At 49.7% G+C, this 11858-nt stretch overlaps 1 protein-coding gene across 1 annotated transcript in view; it reads left to right on the top strand.

Moving 5' to 3' along the window:
- The first annotated feature begins 8321 nt into the window (after window positions 1-8321).
- Rybp (RING1 and YY1 binding protein) overlaps window positions 8322-11858 on the top strand; it is a 53009-nt gene continuing 49472 nt past the window's right edge. The window contains exons 1-2 of the mRNA XM_031382754.1: window positions 8322-8603; window positions 9255-9380. Of these exons, the coding sequence (XP_031238614.1) occupies window positions 8572-8603; window positions 9255-9380 (158 nt within the window). The 5' untranslated portion in view covers window positions 8322-8571. The remainder of the gene's footprint in view (window positions 8604-9254; window positions 9381-11858) is intronic.

Below are 11858 nucleotides of genomic sequence, written 5' to 3'. Positions count from 1 at the left end.
GTAGACCAGGCTGGCCTTGAACTCAGAAATCCGCCTGCCTCTGCCTCCCAAGTGCTGGGATTAAGGGCGTGTGCCACCACTGCCCGGCTTTTTCTTTCTTTCTAAATTTGGCTTTTTGAGACGGGGGTTTCTTTGTGCGGCCTTGGTTATCCTGGAACTATCTCTATAGAGCAGGTTGGCCTCAAACTTACAGAGATCTACCTGCCTTTGTCTCCCAAGTGCTGGAATTAAAGGAATGTGCTACCATTGCTGGTGTTTTTTGTTGTTGGCTGTTTGTTTTTTAAGATAGGGTTTCTTCCTGTAGTCCTCCTTGTCCTGGAATTCACTCTGTAGACCAAGCTGGCCTTGAAGTCAGAGATCTGTCTACCTCTGCCTCCCAAGCACTGGGATTAAAGGTGTCTACCAACACTGCCCACCTTTGATGCTTACGCTGAACATCTGAGCCACCTCTTCCAGTGCCAATATTTGTGGTTTTATCCTGAAGAGAAGGACTACTGAGAACTTGCATGGGTTAGGGATCGATCTAACTGGGGCAACAGGCAGTGGAGAAATGACAGACACACAGGCACAGACAGACTCCTCTGTCAGAAAGGATCCACAGGACTTGGGCATGTGTCTGCACCTCTTAGGGACTCTTTAAAACAGGTAGGCTCTTTGTGATGCTCCAGAGGAGGCTCACAGAAGAGAGCACGTAGCTGGGGATCAGGGGCTGCATGGGATTCAGACTCTGTCTGAGTTCAAGCAAGTCAGTTTGCTCAACTCTCTATAATGAAGAGACGGCAGTTCTTTCTTTTAAATTTTATTGTGTACGAGAAAAGAAGGAGAGGCAGAGGGACAGATGGCAGGAGAGAGAGAGGGAGGGGGAGAGAGAGAGAAAGAGAGAGCACAGAGAAGGAGCCTGCAGATACACTCACTACAAACAAGGATAGGTCAGAGGATCCTTTTTTAGGGATCCGCTTTTCTGCCCACATTGCTTTTGAGGCAGGACCTCTCAGTCATTTCTGCCGCTTCACAGCACATGAGATAACTTCCAGCTGATTACTTTATCTTTTCCTCCTATCACCATATATGAGGTCTGTAGTTACTGATGGGAGCCACAATGTCTGGCTTTTGTGTGGGTCCTGGGTATCTACCTCAGATCCACAGACTTGCCAGGCAAGTGTTTTTGCCTGCTGAACCATCTCTATGGCCCGGGAATGGTGATTCTTAACTCACTAGGTCATCTGAGGTTTTAAGAGGGGAATAGATGTAAACATGTTTTTGTCTTGCCTTCAATTTTTACTAGTATCTACTGGGCAGGGGGACATTTTCGTACTCTGTCCTAGACACTACAGATATAGATTGAAGAAAGAAGAGCTGTTGCTCCTGAAGAAATTAAGTTTTGCCCAGCAGGCAGGCAGGCAGTCGGGTGGGCAGGCAGGCAGGTGGGCATTCATTCTGGTGGAAGTTGTTGGGTGCAGGTTGAAGCTTAATCATCTCAGGGGGAAAATGTAGCAGTTTGAAGGGTGTTGGTGACTTGAACTCCTGCCATGTAAGATATTTAAGGAGTTTTGAAGAGGGATTTAGCAGGCACCAGGACACTGGCTAGCTTGGAACTATGAAGAGATCCAAGAGTGAACAGGCAGAGAGGCCTTAGGAGGGCTATGCATGGCAGAGAATGGCAAGGCACTTGGGTACCCAGAGTCAAGCTGGGAACTGAAGAAGCTGTGTGAGCAGAAAGATGAGAAGCCTGGAGCACCACAGGCAAGATTCTGGGCCTTAATCTAAGTATCACGAGACATCTTAGGCACATCCTTAGCAAGATGGTGCCTGTCATAGACAGAAATATTGGTCCCCACTGCTGTTAAAGCAGCCAGGGGAGCCAGAAAGTGGACAGTCGAATGTTTCCTGCTGACCATCTCTGAGGCACATGGGGATTGTCTTCCCATTGCTGACTGTGGTCACTGGACTCTGTTAAGTGTAAGTATGGGTCACCCATGCCTCTTCAAGGTCCTCTAGGACTTCTTTTTCAGTGACCATCAGCACTCAAGACAAAGCATCTCATGCAGCAGATTAATCGGCCTTAATCTGATCACTGAACTGTAAGAAATTGTTTAGTTCCATCTTTTCCAGAAAAATCTTAAGTGGAACCACACAGTAACTCATTTTCAGAGACTGGCTTCTCACATTTAGAATAAAGCATTTGTTATTTATCCCTTTGCCTGGGAGGTAGTTTGTCCTTTTAACTGCTGAGTATTATTCCACGCTGTAGATGTACCACAATGTGTTAATGATTCACCAGCTCAGGGCATTTGGATTGCTGCCAGACTTCGGTGCCAATAAAAAGGCAGCTTTAAGTATCTAAGTATAATGTTTTGTATGAACATATGCCTCCCCGTCTCTTGGTAAATCCTTAGGAGTGGGATTGCTGGCTCGCACGGCAAGTGTATGTTTAACTTGGTAAGAAACCGCCAATCTGTTTTTTCAGAGGAAATGTACCATATTGCACTCCCACTGGGAATGAAGGAGGGTAGTGCCACATCCTCCCCTGCACTTGGCATTGTCAGGCTTTTTGACTTAAGCCACTCTGAGGCTCAGTCGGGGTATATTGTTGTGGCTTTAATGTATGGGTTCCCTCCTGAATACTGACGTTGGACACGTTTCTTCTGCCATCTCTGTGAAGTGTCTGTCTGCATTTTCTGCTTGTGTTCTCATTAGGATACAATTCTATCATCTGTGTATTCTGGGAATATTTGCTTATAGTCCTTGGCTTATTTCAGATCTGTCTCTTTTCTTTCTTTTGTGTGTGTGTGTACATTTTTTTGAGGGGGGGGTTTCGAGACAGGGTTTCTCTCTATAGCCCTGGCTGTCCTGGAACTCACTCTGTAGACCAGGCTGGCCTTGAACTCAGAAATCTGCTTGCATCTGCCTCCCAACTGCTGGGATTAAAGGCACGCGTCAACAACGCCCGGCTTTTTTTTTTTTTTTTTTTTTAATGTGGGGTCTCATACAGCTCAGGCTGGCTTTGAACCCACTATGTACTGGAAAGGGACTTTGAATTTCTGATCCTCCTGCTTCACCTCTTCGGTGCTGGGCTTATAGGTCAGGGTCACCATGTCAGAGTCAGATCTATATAGTACAAGAGATGAAATCCAGGGCCTCGGGCAAGCGCTCTACCAACTAAGGTATACTTTCTGCCTTCTCTTCGTTTTCTTAACGGTGGTTTTCAAAGAGAAGACTACTTAGTTTTGTTTAGAGACAGGGTCTCATATAGCATGGGCTGGCTTGGGACTCTTTGTGTCCCTGAGGATGACCTCCAAGCTTCTAATTACTCTCCTCTACCTATTGAGGGTTGGGGTTACAATGCTGCGGTGCCTGATTTATGCCGTGTTAGAGATGGAACCCAGGGCTTCCTGCAAGTGGTTGGACCACTCTACCAATGCAATTACAACCTTCTCTTTTCTGTGTCATTTTCTAAAAGCACTTTATCTACAGCTATGAGACTCTCCTACTTCTATTTTCTTCCTTATAGTTTAGATTTTTATTCCTTGTTTTGAGACAGAATCTCTTTACATAGCTCTGGCTTTCCTGGAACTCAACTATGTAGACCAGACTGACCTCAAACTCACAGAGAACACATCTCCCTTTGCTTCCCGAGTACTGGGATTAAAGTTGTATACCACCATACCTAGCCTGATTTCGTTTTAGTAAACTGTGTGCCATGTAGCTCAGCAGAGTTTTTGGTTCGTTGTTTTGCTTTTCTTAAAAATGGGTATGTGAATGTGTGTGTGCCACATGCTTGCAGTTCTCAGCACCAGCTCCATTGTGACTTGTGGCTTTTCCTGCTATGGGAGGAACAGGTTAATGCAAGGTCCTGTCTGACAGCACTCATACAGGTGACACTACAAAATCTGGGTAAGCTTCAGCACAGATGGTCAGGGACACTGCACCCGCCTCTGGTTGGGCTTCTGCTCTAGAAGCTGGTCCTGCTTCCAGGATGATACTTTAGAAGTGTTCAATAATATCCGCACATGCCCTGGGTCAAGGGAATCCCGTTGGGTTCTTCCCAGTTCCTGAGACACTCCAGGTGGTTCATTGTTCCCTCCAAAAAACAATTTTCTCTAACCCTGCTAAAGGAACATTCTCTACAAAGTAGGGCATTAATCGTTAGCCATTACAATTGAAATCTTAATCTTCCTAAGTCTCCGCCCTTCTTGGCTGGCTTTTCCAGTCACCTGTTGATACTGTTTTCCCCCCTCCTCTTCCCTTCAATCACACTGGCCCTGGAAGTTTCATTAAAGCCATTGAGATCTCAGTGCCTTAACACCTTCAAGGATGAGACTACTGGAGAGAGTTAGGAAAGGAAGCTAGCGTTAGAACTGGTGACCACCTGAATGCAGTTTAAGAAAATCTACTACCAAACACTACTACCATTAGTCCATTAAAGTCAGGATAAGCAGGAGTGGGGCACTGTGATCCTGCAGCTGGGAGGTGGTGGTAGGAGGTCCATGAGTTCTAGGCCAACCTCAGGTACATGAGACCCTATCTGAAAAATAGACCCCTCACTGGGCAGTGGTGGCGCACGCCTTTAGTCCCAGCACTTGGGAGGCAGAGGCAGGTGGATTTCTGAGTTTCAGGACAGCCAGGGCTACAGAGTGAGTTCCAGGACAGCCAGGGCTACACAGAGAAACCCTGTCTCAAAAAACAAAACAAAACAAAACAAACAAAAATAGGCCCCTCAAACAAAGACAAAACAACAAAGAAGGGGTACTAAAATGAGCTAATCATCTAAGAGAAGGAAAAAAAGTCAAGAAAATAATCTCAAATAAAAAAATAGTTCTTCACGGGCCTAGAGAGATGGCTCAGTGGCTAGGAGCGCTGGCTGTTCTCTTCTAGAGGACCTGGGTTCAGATCCCAGCACCCACATGGTGGCTCATGGCCATGTTTCACTCCAGTTCCAGAAAAATCAGTGCCTCTGTGGGCACTGGGCAATCATGTGGTGCATGTGCATACATGCAGGCAAGGCGTCCATCCACATAAAATAAATACATCTTTAAAAAAAAATAGTTATTCTAAGAACCATCTGTTGGTGGTACTTTCCTTGGGCATAGGGAAGCATTCTCATATTGAGCCTTCACTGTCCTCGGTTCACTGTAGTCCTCAGCCTAGACTGCCTCTGGAGACTCCAACCATTAGGGTGATATGGGAGAGCCTGGGGCAAGCCTTGAGGTACTTGGAGACAGGCTTGCCTCTCCTGTTTGTTCACATCTTTACTGGGTATTTTCAGGTTCAGAGTTTCAGCCTCTGAGTATTCAGGCTAGCCCAGTTTGAGGATAGCAGTAGCACATTATCTACCTATCTATCTATATCTATATCTGAGTCCAGGTCTATGCAGTCCAGGCAACTTTCTAGACCCTTCCTTTGGCTTATACATTGTTCTCCCTCTTTCCCCCCCCCTCTTTTTTTTAAATATTTATTTTATTTATTTTATGTGTATGAGTACACTGTAGCTGTACAGATGACCGTGAGCCATCATGTGTGTGGCTGCTGGGAATTGAACTCAGGACCTCTGCCGGCCCCGCTCGCTCGGGGATACTTTGCTGCAGCTGTCTTCAGACACACCAGAAGAAGCTGTCAGATCTCATTATGGGTGGTTGTGAGCCACCATGTGGTTGCTGGGATCCGAACTCAGGACCTTCGGAAGAGCAGTCAGTGAGTGCTCTTACCTGATGAGCCATCTCGACAGCCCTCCCCCTCTTTCTATCTATCTATCTATCTATCTATCTATCTATCTATCTATCTATCATCTCTCTCTCTCTCTCTCTCTCTCTCTCTCTCTCTCTCTCTCTCTCTCTCTCTCTCTCTCTCTGAGACACAGTCTATTCACCCCTGGCTGGCTTCAATCTTACTACATAGGTCAGATTAGCTTCTAATTCAGAGATCCACATGCTTCTGCTGCTGGGTGCTGGGATTGAAGTGGGGTTGCACCACGCTTTCCCTCCTTTCTTTCTTGAGCAAAAGTTCAAGATAGGAGCCTGAGGACCAGGGAAGGCTGTCACCTCTCACTGGCACTGTTATAAGGAAGCTCCGCAGGCCAGGCAGTTCAAGCCATGGAGCATGAACTCCAAAATCTAGGGGTAGGGTGTCCCTGGCACTAGAAAGACACTTCTGATGGAATCTCTTTTCCGGCAACTGAATCAAATGAGAATTCCTGAAACAACAGCCGAATAAGAATCTGCTGTCTCTTAGTAAGTTCCTAGGAATGAGATCTTTTGAAAAGGTAATACCCAACAAATGCACGCACCCACAAAAAGACATCCTGGAAGAGGTATCCCAAAGAGAAAGAATGGTGTATTTGCAATGGGATGCTACAAGATTAAGCAAAGAAAGGGGTGTGAACTTGGATGCCGGCAACAGAATGGAAGATTATCAAAGATTCTCTGCCTAGTCCAAAGTGTCAGCCAGGGGCTGAGAGTCTAACTCAGCAGCAGTGCTTGCCTACCACAGGCCAGGATTCCACCACCACAGGGAGGAAAAAGTTCCACCCAGGCATATCACGTGACCCTAGGGATAGTCCACTAGGAGACAAAATTGACGTTGGCTGACCAAAGTTGAAGTGGAGTGATTGCCTTGGGAGGGGGCTGGTGTAAAGGACACCCTCCACCTAATGGGGTCTACAGGGCCATGACTATCTGCACTGAGGTGCAGGACCTAGGGTTTGTGCTTTACTTCTACATAACAAATAAAGTCAGTCTCCTTCCTATGACCTGTGGATCCCATCTCCCCTCTTGATGGGGTTTCCAAGGGAGCTTATTCATTCTTTTTACTTATTCTTTGTGTATTTACCCAGTAGTTGGGAATCAAACCCAGGACCTCCTGCTTGCTAGGCAGGAAGTGAGCTGCACTCGTTTAGTGGTTCCCTGCCTTTTTCTCCAAAGAGATTTTTTTTTTTTTTTTAAATGCACCAGGGGCAGAATGCTGGAAGTAAGCCAGGCCGACCCTAGGGGCCAAGGCTGCTGGCCTAGGGCCATGCCTTGACATGCACATTCTTTGGCTATCTCTGGCCCCCTTGCCCCTGGGACTCCCTCCTCCCTCCTCTTCCTCCTTCATTCCTAAGGAGTAAGCGGCCCAGGTCTGGGAGGGTGCTGACCCTTGCAGAACAGTGTAGCAGGCCCTTCTGGGTGTGCCTGCCTGTCTGGAGGACATCTAGTGCTGATCAAGCTTATCTTAGTCACATTGCCTCCCTCTTTTATTCTCTCCCTTCAGATCCCAGGACTTCCTGCTTCCCGCTCTCCAGTAGCTTCAGCGGGTCTCCAGCTTTGCTCTTCTCCCAAGAGCCAGTCCTGATAAGAACCTACTTTGAGTTTGCATGTCAACCAGAGCTTGCTCTTATCTGTCCCCCACACCCAATCCCTGCCCCCACCTTTTAGCATCACCTACTGGTCCTGTTCCACCCTCCCACCCGTGACTGGGGTTTCCTTTAATCTTCAGACATTCTCCCTCATGGTTCCTTGCCAGTGCTTGGGGGTAGAGGGCCCTGAGTTACAAAACCCAGTGGCAAGAGCACGGTTGGACAGGGAAGAAAGTGAGGGGTATCTATCTTCTTCCGATTCCAGACGCCGGAGGGAACGGAGTCGGGCCCTGGCACTTCCTAAGTGCGGGTACAGGTTAGCGTGCTTTTCATCCAGGGTGCCCCCCCCTGGGAAGAGCGTTATGGAGCCTTATTTCGCAGAGGCAGGAGCCGCGACAAGAGGTTGGAAAAGCAGGCATGTGGTCGCCTGGATCTGAACAGCAACTTCCCCGGGGAAACGCCCTATTTCGGCTGCGGGGGCCCGAGGCTGCGCCACACCCTCTCCAGAGTTCCCTCCGGCGCCCGGGCCAGGGAGGGTGCAGGTCTGGCTCTCTCCGGGTAAGGCCGCTCGGGGAAGGCGGCCACAAAGCCCCTCGTGGCAGAAGCGGCAGTGCGGGAGACGCGGGCCTCGAGGCGCAGCCCCCCGCGGCGCGCGCAAACTGCGCGGAACTACTTCAGCGGAGCGGCTGCGGGGCCAGAGTCCCAGCAGCGCCCGCACACCTCTCGGCGGCGGGCGGGGGCCGCCACAGAGCCACGGGGGCCCGCGGGCACGGCCACGTGCTCCCCGCCGGGCTCGCACGCTCAGACGCGCCGGGGCCGCGGGGGCCACCGGCAGGCACGCGCGCCCCCCGCGCGCACACTCACTCCCGGGCACGCACGCCGGCCGCCCCGCCCCCCGCGGCGCCACGCCCTCCCGCGCGCCACGCCACGCCCCCGCGGCGCCGGTCGTCGTCCTCTTATTGGTTGCCCGCTGCATGACGCGCGGCGCCCGACCCCGCCCCTCGTCAGTCACTCGGCGGAGGCGGCGCTGGCGGGGACTAGTCTCGTCCGGAGACTGGCGGCGGCAGCGGCAGCGGCAGCGGTAGCGGCGGCGGCGGCGGCGGCGGCAGGAGCTCGAGCTCAGCAGCGGAGGGCGGGCGGGCGGCGCGGGAGGGCGGGGGCCGCTCCGCGACGCTGCGGACCGCGCTTCTCCTCTGAGCGGCGGCGCGCGCAGCTGTGGGGCGCCGGGGGCCAGCCCGTCCATGACCATGGGCGACAAGAAGAGCCCGACCAGGTACCTGCCGGGCGCCGAAGGGGCGGAAGGGGAGGGTGGCCGCGGCGGGCGGGGACACCGGCGACTAGGCCGGAGCGGCCGCGCGGGGGAGGCGCGCTAAGATGGAGACCCGGGGGCGGAGGGAGGCGGTGTCGCTCCGCTCGGGCCGCCGGCCGTGCGCGCCGCAGCCATGGCGGCTCCTCCTCAGCCGCCCTCCGCCGTCGCCGCTCCGCCCAGACAAAGGGAGATTTAACCAGGTGGGGCGGGCGGGAGGGCGCGAGCAGGGGCGGGCGGCGCGCGGCGCCGGCCCCCTTCGCGCCGCCGCCCGGCCGTCCCGGCTGCCCGCCGCCTTCGGGATCCGGCCCGCGGCCGGCGCCGCGCCCCCGCCGCCCCGCGCTCGCGCCCACGAGTCGGCCCGCTTCCTGCGCTCGGCGCGGCCCCGCGTGAGCCGCCGCCGCCGCCGCTGCTGCTAGGCGCTCGGTGCCCGGGGCCGGAGGGGGCGCCCGGCTCCGCGCTGTCCGTCGGCTTCTCGCCCCGGCGCCCGCCAGTGGGGTGGATGGGTGGTCGCCGCGAGAAGTTTCCAGCGTCGGGTTCCTGGGAATTGACGACGGGCTCACCAGCGTCTGTTTTCTCGTTTCTCTATTCTCCCCTCGGTTCTCTACTCCTCGGAAGGCCAAAAAGACAAGCGAAACCTGCCGCAGACGAAGGCTTTTGGGATTGTAGCGTCTGCACCTTTAGGAACAGCGCCGAAGCCTTTAAATGCAGCATCTGCGATGTGCGGAAAGGCACCTCCACCAGGTACTGGAAGACGTGTGTTAGCTTTTGTTGAAAGACTTGGTTTGGCTTTCTTTCTTCCTTTATTGCGCGGAGGAGAGGGGAGTGAGTCGTACTTTCATTATTATTGATCGACCTCTTGCCAACTTGTTGATTACGACCCTTTTATTTTTTTAGCGTTTGGAGATCGACGTTGTGGTTCGGGTTGTGTGCCATTTCAAGTTGCGTCCAGTCCCTCGTGCTAAAAATACAGGATTTATGGGAGGGATTTACACTAGGTTTTCATCTTGTTTCAGAAAGACACTGGGTTTGACATTTGCATCCTTTGGCTTGTTGCTATTGGCTCCCACAGGGGAGAGAGGAAGGGGATAGTGATGGGGATTGTAGAACGTTAGACATCTTGGTATTTGCTGAGTGCAGAGTGATTTTAATTTGTCCGGAATTAGTTTTTTCCTGAGTTTATGGTAGTACAATAAGACAGGGTTGTGCTTTGTCTATCTTGGGTTGCAAATATCTTTTTTTTTTTTTTTACACTTGAAGGTACATACTGGAGGGTTGGAAAAGTGCATTTGTCGGGCAGGAGACCTGCTGATGTGTCTTTTGTTACTAGCTTGAGCAGGATGGTGAAGTGTGAGTTGTTGAGGTGAATAGACTTGAAGTTTGTGTTGATGGCTTTGTGTTAAAACATTCTAAGGGGTTTTATTATATTGAGATGAGAGTGGTTAACTGCATGTGATAGCAACTGAGTTGGAATCCTTTGTAGAGGTAACATTAAAACTGACTTTATAGTCTTGCAGGTATTTTATTTTTACTTGGAATTTCTCTTGCTAAGAGTTACATTATTAGAATCCTTGCTTCCTTTTAAAGGGCCTGTCTTTAGAGCAAGTAAGAAAGTGAGAGTTAGCTCAGGACTCAGCAGGCATCCAGGTTGATGACTAAATGTTTCATTTCAGCAGGTGCTTTTTGAATTGGCAGCATCCCATTGTCACTAGTTCCACCTGGATGTTCTGAGTGAGGAGTCCTATCAGTCTAGTTGCTTACTGACATCTGGGATTAAGGAGGCTCAGCTGCTGGTCTTAAGTGGAATGAATTGCTCCAGTACAGGGGAATTGTGTGAATTTCACTTAACTCCTAAGAAATGAGACCTTTGAGCCAGCCGGGCAGTGGTGGTGCACGCCTTTAATCCCAGCACTTGGGAGGCAGAGCCAGGTGGATTTCTGATTTCAAGGCCAGCCTGGTATACAGAGTGAGTTCCAGGACAGCCAGGGCTATACAGAGAAACCCTGGGGGGGGGCGGAGGGGGGGGGGAGAAATGAGACCTTTGAATCAAAACCCAAAAACTGAAATTTATCTCCCTGTAAATAGTTTTTATTCTACTAAGATAGCATCTCAATATATTTAGAGCTAATCTGGAACTGCAGTCCTGTTTCTTCAGCCTCCTGGGTGCTGGGATGTAGAGCAGCCTCATGGCACCCAGCTAGTAGTATCTTTTTTTTTTTAAGTAAATTCACATTTTTTTTATCATAATAGATTTAAATGGAAAACCCATTTCTTAGGATTTGTTCTGCTGTCTAAAATTAGAGATTCCATCACACAACATGAAAGTTTAGAAATGTATTTGTTACTTTAAATCAATAGTAACTGTATACTATTTATGAGTAATTTTTTTACATGTAGAGTTCTGCTGAGGCCAAAGGTCTTTATTGTGGTTTTGCCTTGAGTGTTAGTGTAGTTGATGTTCAAGGAAATGACCAGGAAACTAGTAAGAACTTGAACCTTGCTGGTGAAGAGAAACTTCAGCCAGATTCAAAAGTTTACATCTGATGTATTGCTGGTAATAATTATCTCATATTGAAATGCTTTTCAACTTTTACTTTTATTGAAAAGCCCGATTCACCAACTTTTTTGCAACCGTGTGAAAGGTGTTGATTTAAGATTTTGCTTAACATTTTCAGAGCCACAGATGACAACAGTGAAATTTTAAATGGATAAATAAGCATGCTAGGATTGAAAAAAAGAGTCTTTCAGGGCTTTATGCAGTTGGGTCATTCAGTAGACTTTGAACACAGTATGCAGGTGGGAAACCTTCACCAATTCATGAGAGTCTTTTTGAGCAAATCTTTGGATTTGGTTGTTATCAATACAGATCTGTTCAGAAGTTGTCATGGAATGCATGTTAAGTGGAATGCAAGTGGCATTTTGTGTTCTGTTTAGGTCACTGATTTCATATGAAGAAGTGAATATGACCAGTAGTGTTCATGCTCTCCTAGCCAGTTCATTCCTTCACTTAGTTTTTCTGGGATATTGGCTAGTACAGTATCTTTTCTTGAACCCTTTCTAAGTAAATTTACATTTATATTGAATTTAAAAAAAATTTATTTTTTTTGGTGTTTTCGAGACAGGGTTTCTCGGTATAGTCCTCCTGGCCGTCATGGAACTCACTCTGTAGACCAGGCTGGCCTCAAACTCAGAAATCCACCTGGCTCTGCCTCCCAAGTGCTG

This window comes from Mastomys coucha, unplaced genomic scaffold (genome assembly GCF_008632895.1).
Source record: "Mastomys coucha isolate ucsf_1 unplaced genomic scaffold, UCSF_Mcou_1 pScaffold20, whole genome shotgun sequence".
NCBI lineage: Eukaryota > Metazoa > Chordata > Mammalia > Rodentia > Muridae > Mastomys > Mastomys coucha.
This window is presented reverse-complemented; position numbering and strand designations above follow the sequence as displayed.